The sequence below is a fragment of the Ascidiella aspersa genome, chromosome 5 (assembly GCF_963924565.1).
Source record: "Ascidiella aspersa chromosome 5, kaAscAspe10.2, whole genome shotgun sequence".
Taxonomy (NCBI): Eukaryota; Metazoa; Chordata; class Ascidiacea; order Phlebobranchia; family Ascidiidae; genus Ascidiella; species Ascidiella aspersa.
In genome coordinates this window covers 32,285,887-32,303,345 of record NC_139451.1, presented here as the reverse complement: position 1 = coordinate 32,303,345, position 17,459 = coordinate 32,285,887, and the positions used below count along the sequence as shown (strand labels likewise).

Sequence of the window (17,459 nt, the reverse complement as noted above, 5' to 3'; positions counted from 1 at the left end):
ATTGTCGCGATAATACACAAAGAGGTAAGGCCGTGAATAAAGTTTCACCCACCGTACAATTAACGGAGGGAAGCATTTCGAGTAGGGATGTTCAAAGCAGAATATCGGCGACACATTTATAATGCTTGCTTTAAATGCAGCGTCAGCATTTTTTCGGGTGACCAATTACTTTGCGATAAGCTTCGCCTATTAATCAAGTGTCAATAGGGTGTATTTACCGCCGCAAATTTAAATGCGAAATCTTAAGGCAGTGTACGCCTCTCTGTTAGCACCTGTTGTGCATGTTGCTCCAACCAGCATACCAACATCAGGCCTAAACAACTAGCAAAACTTTCGATTTAATAGTTTGCGTATTAGACACATAATAGTGTGTTTCATATTGTTTGAAACTACAGATTTAAAGTCTGTTTTAACAGTGATTGTTCGGACCAAGCCATGGTAAAAAATTACCCAGTAAAAGTTTGCAAAAGTATTGCAATACAAGTAAGCAACGGGCCTATGGCATGTTTCAGACCGATTTTTGTCCGAAGCTTTAACAAAAAAGTATACATCGTAGAACCTTCAAATTTTCAGTCATGGCGTAGAGTGGTATGTAGGTGCTTTGTAGAAGTTTATGAGCTGCACCCCAAGGGACCTTTGCTTGGGGGGCAAAAACCTCAAATATTGCGTTTTAACTCTTTGTAGCTAACGACTTGAACAAATCTGTAGTGAGCTTGAAAAAAGTGTTGTTCAATTAGGAATTTCAAAGTATTTTTGTTAAATATTTCTTCTAAATGTAATATGCGTTTGGTATTTCCTGATAACCTTTGACCTGAAACGAGGCAAACATGATTCGACGAAAACACACCAGTCAGGAAACATTTGGCTAATTACCTTCGAAGTTTGGCGAACAAAGCACAACTCGCTCCCAGCCTTAAAATACGTGCGTCAGCTGATGTCACTTGATACAACTGAATGGAGCTTGTCTCGCCATTCCATCGCATAGGAGCAGCTTGGAACGAGAATTCGCCCAACGCAACGCTTCTCGGCTTGTTGTTTACCCCTAAGGTTGATTCACATCAGGCGTGTTTTGCGCCTTGCCACAGCGTATGTTGTCAAAGGCTAGCGTCATTAAGTCCACATATTTTCGCTAGCGGCAAATTCGAGCTAGGAGGTGATTTACCCTAAAATATGGTTACAGGCCGAAAATTGAAAACAAAAGTGCTGCTTAATATACACCAAGTTTGGGTAAAAGCTTTAAAATAAATAAAAGTTTGACCAAATTACGGAAGCGACCTTTATGAGCTTTATGTATTGTTCACACTGGGCGAGTTTTGCGTCCGGCGTCAAGCTAGCGTCACCCGCCAAGTTCACACACAACGCGTCGCCAGCGTTAACGGCAAATTCTTAGGTGCTGACGTTTTCCGTCAACGTCTTGTGTGAGCTAAACTTTACGCATTCGCAGGGTCAAGACTCAGCAGGTGGTTTCTTGCCGTCTCGGGCTCCGTTTCTATCTCATGAAGTTGACTTTGTCCAACGGGTTCAGTCCTAGCCGAAGCTACATGTACATACTTTGTAGTAAATTTAACCTTTTAAATTATGTTTTTTTTGTTTTTTTACCTTTTTAAAAAAAAGTCTCCGGCTTAGTTTGACCAAATATTTAACAAAACACAAATAATTCTTGCACGAACTTGCCTTAAATCCTTGGTTCTTAAACTGCCGTGAAGGGTTTGCCGTGAAGGTGAAGGGTTTGCAATGGCAGACAATACAAGACAAACCAAGCTAGTCAAGCGTAACATACCCGGTAGACTTTCCGCATATTCAGATCACATACCTCACGCATAAAATGTCTAAATCAACAAACGTATCGCACGATTTATTATTGTGCACTTCGAAGAGCAACTTCTCAGGGAAATATGCAACGATATCCGTAGTTTCGCAGATAACCATGCGAGCATGTTTTCCCACTAATTACATGTTACGTACATAGGTCAGATAAACAAATAAAGGCAATTTCACCCTGTCGCATTTAAAGGTGCGTCCAGGACAGCAAAGGGCAACAGAACGTAGGTGATTTATTTCTTACTGGGGTCGTAATTCTGTCGTATGGGCTCCGTTGTACAAGTGCAATTGTCGTGTACAGAGGCGCAGCTATAAGTAAACATTATTTCGTATTTTTGTTTCTTCTTAAGGGGCCGGGAGAACTATAAGTACGCCAAAAGTTATATTGTTTGGGGTCAATTTCCTTGCTTCGAAACCCCAACATTTGTGCGGGCTGTGCTGTATACCCCTAAAATTACTCTGAATTCAAAGCACGTCTAAACATTGTAACTGTAGTGGTTTTATATAAAAGCGCTTGATACTAGATTGATAAATAACGACATTTCTAACCAGGACTGCGAATCGGAATCGGGACTCGAGTAAGACCACGTAAAAACAAGTGTGCGCATGTGCAGTACCAAATTTTGAAACTGATATGACTGCCAACTTTAAATTGTAAGTGCGGAATAGCATATGGTGGGTATTTTCCAACCATGTAGTGTAGGTGGATGAATTATTTGACACCCCTATCTGTGGTTTGCTGAATATCACTTAGTTACGCAAATTGGCGGAATATAAAGGCTGGAGAGTCTGTGCCGGACTCGGGACTCGACGAAATTGCACATTTGGGCCGGAGTCGGACTCGGGTTTACTTTTTTGGCCGGAGTCGGACTCGGGTTTACTTTTTTGGCCGGAGTCGGACTCGGGTAATTTTTAACCGTCTTCGCAGCCCCAAAATGTGCCGCTATTAATAACTGGTAGTTTAGTCACTACATTCGCTAAATCAAACGTAGGAAAGAATATAATTTAACTTACCAACACCATATAGGCTGCATTTGAATGTTAATGTATTTTACTAAATTCGTATACTTTTAATATTTTTCTGTACAATTATATTGTTAATATAATTTTTAAGCCGGATTTTTCCATGCCTATTTGTGTGAGAAAATACTTTAAAGATTTTATTCTAATCGTTTTCTTAGTTCCAAAGGGTGCATTTCTGTTGAACCATTAGTGGGAAACATTTTTGTTAAAGCGACAGACTCCGACCATGTGGTAAGTGTGACTCGCCTTCAGCATTCGGCAAAAATCCTGGATGTCAATCAAAACGCCCTCCCCTTAATTAGCATCATACTTTTCGAACAAAGAAATCGCGCGCTCAGAATAAACGCGCCGCGCGTCAGTTGATGTCACTCTACACAAAATAGAAGCGCTCGGGACGTTGGGATTGCAACAATTGGATCGCTGTTGTTCTTTGTGACGAGATAACGTTCCTTTATTGACGTTTGTCGATGAATGTGCTAGCTTGGAACCCAATTGTTGGCTGAGCATGGGAAGGGTTGTCTTTGTAGCGTAACACACAGTACTTTGACGTCACAATCGCATCAAAATATTGCCGACTCACACGCCCCAAACAACGCTTGCAGAGCTGACCAATCAGCGACGAGCGTTGTTAGGGCGACAAGCGGGCCGTTGCCTTCGAAACGACCGCGGAAGAACACCTTTTGTGCAAGAAATCTATAAAATAGCGCCAACTTTCAAAACTTTTTAGTATAAGAAAATTACGCCTAAGAATGATTTTCTGTTATAGGATTAGGGTGCTTTAGTATCGGTTTAAAGAAATAAGTAATAGTTTATGCCAGTTATTAATATACTTATTGATTATACGAAATACCCCGAGTTGCCCAGGTTAATTAGGTATTTACTAGTTCTAATATTACTGGGTGTTGTTTCGACGATGTAAAATAATTCTGTTGCAATAAACGCGAAATTTTGCAAACTCTACCTAATTTTTCGGTGGTTAAAACAAAGTTTAACTGCCAAGCTGCGGACCCCTAATCACTTTTACATATTATTGTACCATGTGCGTGAAGTTTGTTGAAGCCTTGTGTTAATAATTAAAAAAAGTGATTGTGACTCAAATAAAACCAAAAAATGTTACCTATTGCGTAATATCTTCGGTAGAGTGCTAAATAATTCATTAAGCAAGCGAATATGAACGAATTCTGTATGGAAGTTTTTCTGCTGCTATAGATGGCAGTCGTTAGCTACAGAGAGCTAAAACGCAATATATTGCACCAACTTTTCCCCGCGCGTATCAAATTTGACTTTGAATTACATTGGCGTTTTGATGTAGTCTTCTCAGACCAAAGGTGACGTGCGCATGACAACTATAAGTAGGACATTTTTCGTAGCATGAAACTCTCTAAAATCAATTTTTTTTCAAATTAATTCGCTGATGTATTATTTAATGATAAACATTAACAAAAAGCATAAGAAATATGTTCGTATTTTATTTCGTGTGCGGAAAATGCGTCACGCCTCCTTGTAAATTTAAAGGTTTGCCAATTTAAACATTTTTTTTCGCGCTACGCCCGTTGCTTCCTTGTTGTAATGTAACTAGACTCATTTTCACTGCGTCAAACATTTGGGTTTGTCTCTGATTAAGAGTTATTATATTAAAGTGCTTAGAGGCCACAAGTTTTTATAAAAAAATTGTTAGCGGAAATTTATTACGGCCCGCCGAGAACTTGCTGAGTTTGGTCTGGTCCGCGACTTGGTAAAGGTTGTTGACCTCTGTCTTAAAATTAATATTGCCCTCTGAAAAATCCTTAGATGTGAGCCCTATAATATTGAGTTTCCTCAAACGATTGCGATGAGACGTCGGACATTTTTTAGTGATTCGCGCCAAAAAAACATTACACACCTTGCCAGTAATTATTGCACTAAGAAAGCGCAATAGCGGACGCTTGTTGAAGGGGTTATGGCGGGGAATTGGTGGGGGCTGCAAGCCCCATATGGGTTGCTAAATCATATTTGTCATCTGAATGAGACATCACTAGTAGTAAAACTCAAGGCTTCTTTTCAGTTGTGTTATAGAACCCTTACTCTTTAAAAACGCATAACATGTAGATCTGTCTTAATGAATGGAAACACAATAAATTACTGTTTTTTTTTTAGCAAAGCTATTTTATTAAAAAAATTCGAAGTATTTGGGTCGCGAGACCTCGGTACTAGCAATTTTGGGTCGCACCAAAAAGTATTTGCGGACCCCTGTATTAGGCACATAAACTTGTTTTATATATTGATCGAGATGTAAGGCCGTGAATAAACTTTCAATCACCGTGCAATTAACGCAGGGAAGCATTGCGAGTAGGGATGTTCAAAGCAGAATATCGGCGACACATTTATAATGCTTGCTTTAAATGCGGCGTCAGCATTTTTTCGGACGACCAATTACTTTGCGATAATCTTCGCCTAATAATTAAGTGTCAATAGGGTGTATTTACCGCCGCAAATTTAAATGCGAAATCTTGAGGCAGTGTACGCCTCTCTGTTAGCACCTGTTGTGCATGTTGCTCCAACCAGCATACCAATATCAGGCCTAAACAACTAGCAAAACTTTCGATTTAATAGTTTGCGTATTAGGCACATAAAAGTGTTTTTCATATTGTTTGAAACTACAGATTTAAAGTCTGTTTTAACAGTGATTGCTCGGACCAAGCCATGGTAAAAAATTACCGAGTAAAAGTTTGCAAAAGTATTGCAAACCATAGGCGTTAAACCATTTTAATTCTTTAGGAGAATGATAATATTGGCTTTTCAAACACGTAAGCTGGCCAAAATGTAATAAAATAGCCATACGCATTATCTACGTAAATTCTATTTATCAAATATATGTTCGATCATTCCCCAAATCTTCGCCATATTTGAACTCCTTTCGCATGAAAGGCATTAGTTAAGTGGGGAAGTTTTCGGCCCATATCTGTTTTTGCTTGCAGAAACAAGTTAAGGAAAAAAATAAAATATCAAATATACAATGCCAAATATAACATAGAAAAAATTAAAAATTAAGTAATAAAAAATATTACAAAAAAAAAAAATTTAAAAATTTAAAATTAAAAAAAAAATAAACACCAAGCCTTGAAAATATACTCCCCGAAAAAAAAATACAACAACCGCACCCCCGTCTAGTTCTTTTTTGGTTTCCTATGGTATGTTTCAGACCGATTATTGTCCGAAGCTTTATAGAAAAAGTAGACATCGTAGAACCTTCAAATTTTCAGACATGGCGTAGAGTGGTATGTAGGTGCTTTGTAAAAGTTTATGAGGCTGCACCCCCAGGGGCCTTTGCTTGGGGGGTAAAAACCTGAAATATTGCGTTTTAGCACTTTGTAGCTAACGACTGCCATCTAGCAGCAGAAAAACTTTCATACAGAATTCGTTGATATTCGCTTGCTTTGTCCAGCTTGTGAAGTGACGAAGCGACTCACCGCCTGCTGCGCGCTTTATTGTCCCGCGCGTGAGACTTTCATTGTGCGAAGTGGCACGTCCTAAACTGGGCTCGTGCGACTTGCATTTTAAAACGAGGCTTCTCTTTAGTAAAATTACTTAATGCTGTTAAGAAACAACTTATTTTACCGCCGCAAATTTAAATGCGAAATCTGGTGGCAACTCTAATCCAAAATATCAACACCAGGCCTACACAACTTAAAATTGTGTGTTGATATGTTGGATTGGAGTAACATACTATACAGGTGCAAATAGCAAATATTCTCCAAATACGATTTTTCCAATATTCTCCAAATCGTATTTCATCGTATTGTCGCGGTAATACACAAAGAGGTAAGGCCGTGAATAAAGTTTCACCCACCGTACAATTAACGGAGGGAAGCATTGCGAGTAGAGATGTTCAAAGCAGAATATCGGCGACTCATTTATAATGCTTGCTTTCAATGCGGCGTTAGTTTTTTTTCGGGCGACCAATTACTTCGCGATAATCTTCGCCTAATAATTAAGTGTCAATAGGGTCTATTTACCGCCGCAAGTTTAAATGCGAAGTCTTAAGGCAGTCTACGCCTCTCTGTTAGCACCTGTCGTGCATCTTGCTCCAACCAGCATACTACCAACATCAGGCCTAAACATCTATCAAAACTTTCGATTTAATAGTTTGCGTATTGAGAACATAATAGTGTTTTTCATATTGTTTAAAACTACAGATTTAAAGCCTGTTTTAACAGTGATTGCTCGGCCCAAGCCATGGTAAAAAATTACCGAGTAAAAGTTTGCAAAAGTATAGCAAACCATAGGCGTTAAACCATTTTTAGTCTTTAAGAGAATAATAATATTTGCTTTTCAAACACGTAAGCTGGTCAAAATTTAATAAAATGACCATACGCATTATCTACGTAAATTCTATTTATCAAATATATGTTTCGATCATTCCCCAAGTTCTACGCCATATTTGAACCCCTTTCGCATCAAAGGCATAAGTTAAGTGGGGATGTTTTCGGCCCATATCTGTTTTTGCTTGCAGAAACAAGTTAAGGAAAATAAAAAACAAAATATATAATTTAAAGTACACAATACAAAATATTAAAAAAAAAATAAATAAAATAAAATAAAAAAAATAAAATAAAGTAAAAATTGAAAATAAACACTAAGCCCTGAAAATATACCCCCTGACAAAATATACAACAACCGCACCCCCGTCTAGTTGCTTTTGTTTTGAAACTACACCTCACCAATATAAAACAAAATAAACGAACTGTGCGGTCACTAGCGTATTTAAGGGGTGGGGCATCGTGCCATGCCCCCCTCAAGAAATTTTGACCGGCTTTTTTAGTATTGAATCTTGCAATTCCAGACAAACTTGTGAATAGCAATGTGCGTTTTTTGGCATCTTAAATGATATAAAGGCGCGATAGCAGCTTTGTAATTTACAGCTTTGTTTCAAAACTAACACCTCACCAACCTGAAACAAAATAAACGAACTGTTTGGTGTTCTTAGGGCCACTTTTTGTGGTGTCACTTTTTGACTTAACCTTGACGTCATCTGTGAAAAAATCATAGTTCTCCAAAAACTCAAATCCTGGCTCTGTCGAATTACGCAACAACAAATATGACAACCAACTTATCAAATATGACTACCAACTTGAAACACGATTAAAATGCTGTATATTCCGAACGGCCCACCTGCATGCCTCCAAAGAGCTATGTTGAAACGCGGGCCTTTCTCAACATACAATGACGACAGTCTACAAATTCTGTAATGAAGGCAAATGTACACAGTAGGCTAAACCAGCAAGCACGTAACACTGCAACAAAGTACTTTGCTGTAGCACGGTTTCTAAACAGGAAAGTCAACTGCCCGGAAACTAACATAAAAGTATGCACAAAGTTTATTTTATACTCAACAACCACTACCTTGCGAATTCTTTCCAATTTTGGTCCGTTTATCGCAAGTCCAAATATGCCAAATTTTTTTTGGATTTTTGTACTAATGAAATTGTTGCGCGTTTTTTGCGAATAGTGTCATATCTCTAGCTTCTTTAGTCTGAGAAATAAGTTTCTTAAAAGTGTAGTAGAAGCACGTGTTACTTAAAAAAATCTCAAAAGTGTTGTATGTGTCCATTTACGACAGTTTTAGGATTTTGCATTCATTATTTTGGAAAGTTACGACTGTTTTGCGAAATATCCAATTTGACGACTTAAGTCGAGCTTAGCAGGTTAACGGAAACCGTCGAAAACTGAAAAAGAGGTGTGAATTATAATGGTATTCAATTTGTGTTGAGCATTACGGAAGTTAAACCGTCCTTTTTTTTGAAAAAAGACATACTTGAAAAGTGTTGATAATTCAATTATGCTGTCGTAACTCGATACAAAACTACATTAAAATAGAATAATAAATACTTAAAATAGGCAATAAGAAATTTAACTCACGTACGACTACGTTTTGTGTGTAGTACTTAATATTATATATTAAAAATATTATGTTTTGTCAACAAAAACAAAAGTTGTGACCAACCCAAAAAAGAATTTTAAAACAAAAAACTTTTAAATGCGTTTTTCTCAAAACCGTAACTATGGTCTTACAACAGTATTCGTTTTTAGCGACGATTTCTAATTTTTTCCAATTTTGTGTTTTTTTCTTATTTAGAAACAAGGAGAGTCTGTTTTCACTGGAATCATTCAATGGGTTCACTTCAAACTTTCCAGTCGTAGGGAACATTTTGGTAACCTCTTCTCTCAACTTGACCTTTCAACTCTTTCTGGTGAATTCTTGCAGACCACTGTTATTGACGAGGTTGGTTTAGTTATTCCAATTGCCTTAACTCACTAGGTTTGCATAAAATTACTGCTACAGAAACTTTAAAAAATCCATTCGATTTCTACATTTTTAAATTTTAATTTGTTTACTCATATTTTTCAATACAGTATTTTTTTTGTGTCTTTTATGTTGTGTATTTCTTTTACCTTTCTAAACAAATGGTAAAATAAAAACAAATTAAAGATGACATTTTTTTACTCGAAACAAATTCCACATTCGATCATGTTTTATTAATCTGGTTCTGACTACTTATTCACCAGTACTAAGTTTTTGCCTATAATTAAATTAATGCATTGATTTTGTCATACAAATTAGCAGAAATCTTTAAAGCTGAATTCTTTTAGTATAAATAATTGTTAACTTACAACTATGTTGTTATTTGCTTTTAAGATTCTTGTCCGAGAGAATTTTGCTTGTTGTCATTCTGTGATGGACGCGATGAGAAATTTTCTCCCAAAACCCAAACCCCAAGGTCACTATTAGTTTATCAGCAGTTATTTTAAGTGTATATCAAAATATATTCAAGTGTATATCTGATGTCTAACATTATATGTTTAGCATATACCAGTATTTTTGCACATATGTATTTTTTATAGCTTTAGGTTTGTTAATCTGATTTATTAATTTTTCGTTTTTTAGTCGCTATTAAAGAAGGTAAATGTGAAAGCTACTCAAATAATAATCAAATGTGAAACAGAATATTAATACAATCTTAGTGGTAATACATTTGAAATGTAGTCATTTAAAGAAATATCTAAAATTGTCCATATTTGAATATATAGAATTAAAAAGATGTTTTGTTGCTTATAATGTCTTCATAAAGTAAAAATAATTAATTATATATTTTACGAATCTAAAGAAATATATTAAAAATTCTATAAATATTGTTTATTCTCTAATTTAGATGTGTACTGCTACACATCTCTCTCTGTCTGTTTATTTGTGTTTTTTTTTTAACTTTTTAATTTGTATTGTGTTACTCTCAAGCAGAATCAACAAAGATTCTGATAGTAGGAGGTTCCAATTCAAACAAACAATGTGTTCTAATTGATGTAGTGACTAAGCAAAAAGAAGTATTGCCGGTAATAATGGTGTATAATTACTGTGTATATGTAAACATGTATATTATTAAAAATACAAAGTTCACTTTCCACTAAAACAACAAACAACCAAAGTGAAGTGAGCAGTCTAAAACTATTTTTAAAAACTTCACTTAATTGATTTATTTAATTTTGACCGAAACAAAACGATTTGCAGATAACAAAACTTAATGGGAATTTGTTAAACAAGTTGCACATATTGTGAACACTTGATTAACCGTAAAATTCTATACCACTTTTGCCCAATCGCGTTTTCGCTCTGATTTCACTTAAAGCACAAACAAATGTTGGGTATATTTCAACCGCGCTTCTATTTTTGTGTCATTTATAGCAGGGGTCGACAACCTTTTTTGCACTGCGAAGCGGTCTTAAATTGAAATTTTGTCGCGGACCAGCCTTAAAAAACAGCAAATGTTCAGTAAAGGAAATTTATTACAACATTTTTTTAAGCTAGTTTTGCCGCAAAGAGATGCTCCCATCTAAAAATTATTGAACGTAATGTAACCCGCGGGCGGCATTCGGCCCGCCAAGGAATTTAATTTAACCAAGCCCACGGCTCATTTCAATAAAACTTTTATGCCTTTCCGTTTTTTCATAAATTATACTTGTATACCATTATTACAAATTCCTATACTCTTACCAGCTTGTCAAAAAAGGATATTTAATGCATTCTTTCAAACGAAGTCACATTTTGTACAACCTATAATGATGTATTTCAGATCCCATTTTTGATCAGGCCCCACACGACACAATATGGTTTCAATAGTTAGCCTACTTAGGCCTAATATAAAAACGAAAAAATAACGGCAATATGAAAAAGTACGAACCACAGACCGAAACCTGAAAGTTATTGGATAGACATACGTACAAGGCTTGCCAGATTGGCTTTTTTGACAACAAATTTCACAAATCTGACCAGTGCAATTTAATGTGAGCTCGCTTAAACATTAAAAATGATATAAATTTGCAAAATCTCATTCACTGATAAAAGTTTTGAACTGACTATTCTTTAGGCCAGTGGTTGTCTTTAGGCCTTTTTTAACACTATGCAAAAATGTGAGTTAAATTTACATTTAACGGAGCAAAGATATGAATTACAGTAATACAATTCTCGCACCCCTTAGAACAGTTTTTGCCACCCTTAGCAGTTCGAACACCCTCCAAGAAACTCTGCTTTAGATGTTAATGTCTAGAAGTTATATTTTGTAATAAATATATGTAATTTTTGATCTCGTGAACGTGCTATATAACTCATATGGCCACAGCAAACAAGTTGTTTTAAACCTCACGAGAGATTGATACTAATTGTGATTTTTTATCACATCAATATTAAAACGATAAATAATAAAAAAAAAAAAGTGTTAAATATAAAAAATACATTTAATTATTTTTGAGTTTTCACCAGGTTTTTACGCCCAGTTCGTGTTTAAAGAAAATTTTAGTCTGGCAACCCTGCTACGGACCGGTAAAAACTCCTCGCGGACCGCTAGCGGTTCGCGGACCGGCGGTTGCCGACCACTGATTTATAGCATAAGGGCGCCACCAAACAGCATATCATGTATTTTTAAGTTGTTGTTATAAGGCATTAATCAAAGCCCCTGTAAAGCAACCTCTATTGTAATAACGTAAAGTCGTATACCTTCCAGACTTCTCACGAGGCTTCTTTAATTCATGGTAGCTTTATAATTTGGCAGGTATCGAAAGTTTGTTAATTTAAAAAAAGTCAAACGTGTTGGGTTAAAAATCTATCACATGAACTTTAGTGTAAATGCAGATAACATTATTTAGGCTGTGATTTCTCTGAAAGAGCGAACAAGTTTTAATGAACTTTTTGGTTTCCATTGAAGCATAGCAGAAAACATCCAACGATTAGAAAAAAATCAAATGTGTGTGAGCTCTTGAAATTTGATATACATGATATTTCCTGATTGTGTGTTTGTTTTAATGCGCGTCTAACTGTGGCGTTTTACCCAACTTATGTTCGTATATTTCCAGCAACCGATCTTTCCAGTTTATCGCGCGACCGCTGTGAAGTTGATGAACAAGGTTTTCATCTTTGGAGGATTTGGTAAAAACACGAAAAAATGCCAAATGTTTGACCTCACTGATCGAACTTGGACAGTTTTGGCCGATATGCCAGAAGGTCGATATCATGCCGCTTGTGCTGTTTTAAATGGTGAGAAACAAATTATTTATTTAAAAGAGTAAGTGAACCTATGTAAAACATACGCACGTTCGCTTTGGCATTGAAAATTGACGGAAACGTTACAGACTGGTTTCACTATTTAGTCGAATCTAGGCTGTACGCAATACGTCCATCGTCTGTATTAAAATGCACACGGCAAGTTTCAAAAAATATAAAAATCGCTTCGCCGCAGACATTTTATTTGTACAACCTGTTGCGTAAACGAGCTTAATATGAACATTGTTTTCCCCAAGATTTAAATAGCAATTCTAGAAATTTACCGGAAACCTTTTTGAAATTAACTTCACGTCGTCGTGAGGATTCAAGCATTGCAAGTAAACTGTGGGTTCGAAGTTGAACTCAGAACCCCAGACATGCTGCTCGTGCCTATTTAAACAGTTTTAAAACCATTTTAAATGAACCACTTAGATCAGCGGTTCCCAAACTTTTTGTTGGCGGTGCCCTTTAAAAACTTATCAAAACTTGCGGCGCCGTAATGAATGCAGAACGGTGCCTACTATGTCCTCTTGACCTTGGATAGTTTGCCTAACTAGTATTTTTTAATTAACTTCCTATTGATACTATCCAAACAAAAATCCGCGCAACATTATCTACTTTTCTGCGAAAACTTATTGGCTTTGCACAATGGGCCTAAATAGAGCATCTGATTTTAATTGAGTAAGCCTACCATTGTGACATTGACAATAACATTATATTGAGGTTCTCTTACCCAACAGCCAAGAAAAAAAGAAAAATATACATGTTGGTTGTTTCAAACACAAGAATCGTGCGTTAACTTACAAATACAGTAGAAGGTGTGTTCGTGTTGGTCGTTTGTCAGTTTATGCCCAATTACCAAAGTTATGCACTTCAAAACAACCTCAAATATCGCACTAAAATAAGTTAGAAAGCAGAAAAACTGTGATTGCTTGTAATTATGAGGCTGTGCCGTAACGTAACTTCATTGGTGGTCCATAAGTTTTGTTAATTGTCAAATTGTTTAAAAAGTTGAAAATCATTGCAATAGAACAACTTTCACCTGATTTTAAGGCGCCCCTGGCAAAGTCTCGCGGCGCCCAGTTTGGAAATCTCTGACTTAAAATGTAATTTATGTTTTTATATATTGTGAGAAGTCGCACAAAGTATAACTTCATATTTTTATTGAAAACCAGCAATGTCACCCTCCCACAAATCAAAGTGTTTGGGTTCATTTATTTACTGGACATGCATTAATTGTTGGGATTCATATTTAATTTACTTGCACGAAAAAAATTCCTCAAATAAAATACGAACATAAGCTCTGCGCAGGAGCAAACAAAAATATGTCGGTCACCGAGTTAAGTGGTTTCACAAAGTTCCAAACTCGAATACTCGGCACAGTGCATTACTCGGCCGGGTCGAGTACTTATCTTAGAAACGCATTTCCGTATCTAACATTCCTACCCTGTGATTTTGTTGCATATTAATTTTTTTGTAAATATGTCACTTTCATAAATTGACCATGTTTTATTATAAACTGAGGAGACTGCTGATAAAGTGGAAATTTTAGGTTCTCCCGTTTTAATTGAACTAATAATTACAACTCGATATCTTATGAATGAACACTATTCTATAACGTCCGCCATTTTGGCAAATGTGTAGTTTTTGGTGCTTATTTTCGCGTATTAAAAAATGTATTCTGTTCAAAAACGTCAACATTTCGATCGAAATATGACGAAATATGAACAATTGCCCGAGTATAATATATGAGCTTGTTTTTTGTTGTTGTTGCGTATGTTTTGTGTTTTAGAGCTCCGTTTAATATAAATATTTTGCTTTGAACCCAGGTTTGATCTACGTCACCGGTGGTCTTGACGAAAGCAGGTTTCTATCAACTTGTTACATCTACGACCCCGACAACAATTCCTGGAGCAAGGGACTTGACTTGATGCAACCGAGAAGTAGCCACGCAATGGTCGAATTTGAAGGTAAGGATGAAAGTTGACTTTACCTCGCATCGCTATCAGCTGTTTGTGAGTGTTGACAACTTTCTATCGTATCAGCATTGTAGCGTAAACATAAAAGTATGTGTTTGTTGCGGTCACGTATAGGAGCTGAATTATGTTTTTGTCAAATCGGGTTTAACAGATTACTACTCTCGATATTATGATTATGGGGTTGCAATATTTGGCGAGTTATTCAACTTAACGGTTTAACGAATTAAGAGCATTTTTAAGGCAACTGCGCTTGTTATGACGTCACTAATTAACGAAATGTTTCCCTTAAATTGCTAAGCGGACCCTACTTAAGAAGGATTGTTATCTGATGTAGATTACTAGGGGGGTTTATTTACGTGACTCTGTCAGTGTAAAATAAGATGGTTGTCTCCGTAGGATGATTTAAAACTTTGTCAATGCCATTTAAACATCCCTAATTTTATTTTTGTGTTATGCAAACTTACAATATGACTTGTCTGGTATACGGGCTTCACTTTTTGCCCGTCCTGGCTACTCTAATCTATTTGAGGTCGTTGCGTATTTTTCGAAGTGAAACAGTTTGCTATGTTTTTCTCAAGGGGCATTTGATAAATAAAAATGCCAAAATTTGCCCATAACAGTGAAGCTATATTAATATTAAAGTTTTGTGTTGAGTTTTTGTTTATTTTTTGTCAGGTTCACTTTTTGTTATTGGTGGAGAGGACGATTCATCAAGCCTCAACTCATGTGAGAAGTTCTCGGATAATCGGTGGTCAGCAATTCAACACATGAATGAAGCTAGAGCAGGTTTATCAGTTGCTGCGTTTCAAGGAAACATTTACGCAACTTGCGGTTCCAAAGGTAATTGTATTGTTTACATTCTTTACATTCAATAGGCTCTTAAATATTTATTTAGGCAAAGCAAGCGCAAAACTAACTGCTTTTAATCATTTGTGTTTAAAATTTACTAAGAAAAATTGTAAAACAGAAGAAAATAAAGTTTTTGTTTAACTTACAGTTCACGACGTTGTCTTGAACATAATTTATTTAATATACTTAGAATGTTTTGAAACGAATGTCGCTAAAATCATTTGGTTAGTCTAAACTTACGCAAATTCTTCATCAACCACAATTAAAAGTATCCCAATATAAATATGGAAGGCCCTGGAGCTTTTAACATTGTTTGTTCACTTGTAAAATAACTACACACTCAGAATTTACGAAGTTATGCGTGGGCCACTATGTAATGGAGGTTTCCTACCTCTCTCGGTAATCCTTAACGTTTCCCAATTAACAAAATGCATAAGAGGTAAAGATAAACTTAATGTTGCGCTACAAGTGCCCAGATATTTTTATTTTTTTCATTATTAATAAATAAAATGGCGAAAAAAGCACAAGGAAAACAAATTATTATTGGAGAGCTTTCATGCATCTAACGACCATCTACTTTTGTGCATCGTCATATTTCCTCTTTTTTAGAAGGTAACATCGCGAAAAAGCGTAACATATATTCGGGGCACTTTCGGCATATTTACGCTGATAAATGGCGTTGCACATAAAAGGACACAATTCACAAATGTTTTGCACGGCTACGAAGAATAATTGATCGGGGGGAAAAAACACGATATTCGTTGTTTCATACTTAACCACGAGCTCACGTTTTCCCAGAATAAACACGTCACAGGACACAAATAAAACAGGTGATATACCGTTTCCGTAGCCTTTTTGCAGAAAGTACATTGGTTAGATTCGGTTTTACCAAACCAATAAAGGAAATCATTTGTTACAATTGCGCCCAAGTTAAACTTTATCTGGAAACTTCTTAGTTTGCTTTCGATTGTTGAATGTATACAGGGTACCATAAATGCTTTCCGTAACTTAACTTCCAGCGCCATTCAAGTGCCCAGCTAACAACTGTTCAGTGTATAAAGCAGATATCACGACACATAAGGTCAACTTCTACTCTGAACTGTGGATGTCCAATACTTGACATTATATTCCGATAGGGATAGACGATATTTTATATATTAGAATATTAAACGTCATTACTAGGCTCAAACATTCAAAATCGATGAAGTTAAAACTTACACATTTTTCCAGGTTAAAAGAAAAATTGACAAATGTGCTTTAGTCATAAGAAGTTTAGTTACCCCATGTTGTTAACGTATATAATGTTTTATTGTTTAATTTTTTATAGTTTCTTTGTCCAATGACATCCAAAGTAGTAAAATAAAGTTAAATATGACATAAATAGCATATAAAAAAAGTCGATGAAATTAAAACTTTTGAATGTATTCTTCCAGGTTAAAAAGCATAAGTTAAAAAGCATATTTTATTGTTTAAGGTTAAATCACAAATTGTTGCTGAAATTACAATATTAGTTTGGTATCGGATCGGCACCGATACCGTTCTATTATCGGACGAGTGCCGATACTATTATTCACATTGGGTATCGGCTCCGATCCTAAATTATCGGAACACTTAAAATACCAGCTGGTGTACATTTACCACATGATCAGTAAAAAAAGAGAAAGTGCACATTTTGAAAAAAAAAACACGTGAGTCTCAAAAATCGGTGATCGGATAAGATGCAAAAATCCATTGAAATAAATCCATTGAATAAAAAAACTAATTGGTAACAAAGCATTTGTTTTCTATATACCCTAATTGGAGAAGTACTCCAATTTATACATTAAAGATAAACAAAAATATTCAGTAGAGGGCTGTTGTACAAATAAGTAAACTTGTTGTTGTTATTTACGACTAACCCTTCGTATTATGCCACAATGCTATAAAGTGGCGTTATGTTTATTGCGTAAAAGCAATTAAAAGTTGCGAGGTAAACATGTGTTTTTGTGCCACTGGGATACCACGCAAAAAGCGAAACTGATAGCTAACATTTCTAGGTATCGGCTGAAAAGCGTCGAAGTATATTCCAAAATAGACTGAAAGTTGGGTTTTCTTAGTGAGCCCCCTTTCTTTTGCACCCCCTTACCCACCCAACACGCCTTCCTAGGGGCGCGACCCCAGTTCAACAACCAAAAAGCACTTCTAGATCAATATTATCCAACCTTAGTTGCGAAGATCGC

The 17,459-nt window shown here is 36.0% G+C and overlaps 1 protein-coding gene and 1 long non-coding RNA gene across 2 annotated transcripts; both read left to right on the top strand.

Annotated features, from left to right (window-relative positions):
- The first annotated feature begins 7,243 nt into the window (after positions 1–7,243).
- On the top strand, positions 7,244–12,293 carry LOC146146386 (uncharacterized). The gene is made up of 5 exons (XR_014498690.1): positions 7,244–8,560; positions 8,960–9,106; positions 9,521–9,602; positions 10,121–10,212; positions 12,226–12,293. It is a non-coding gene; the product is annotated as an uncharacterized LOC146146386 (long non-coding RNA).
- A 1,444-nt stretch (positions 12,294–13,737) lies between these two features.
- LOC146146385 (kelch-like ECH-associated protein 1) lies at positions 13,738–16,677 on the top strand. Its single transcript, XM_083390742.1, has 3 exons — positions 13,738–13,816; positions 14,242–14,382; positions 15,067–16,677. The coding sequence occupies exons 1-3, from the start codon at positions 13,738–13,740 to the stop codon at positions 15,264–15,266; spliced, it is 420 nt and encodes a 139-aa protein (XP_083246868.1). The 3' UTR covers positions 15,267–16,677.
- Positions 16,678–17,459: the final 782 nt, after the last annotated feature.

What these genes read in the sequence shown, in the direction of transcription:
- LOC146146385 (XM_083390742.1), top strand. Translation starts at nt 13,738, where the DNA reads ATGTCGGTCACCGAGTTAAGTGGTTTCACAAAGTTCCAAACTCGAATA. An exon ending in GCATTACTCGGCCGGGTCGA is followed by an intron (nt 13,817 to 14,241) that starts GTACTTATCTTA and finishes CTTTGAACCCAG; the next exon opens with GTTTGATCTACGTCACCGGT. An exon ending in CGCAATGGTCGAATTTGAAG is followed by an intron (nt 14,383 to 15,066) that starts GTAAGGATGAAA and finishes ATTTTTTGTCAG; the next exon opens with GTTCACTTTTTGTTATTGGT.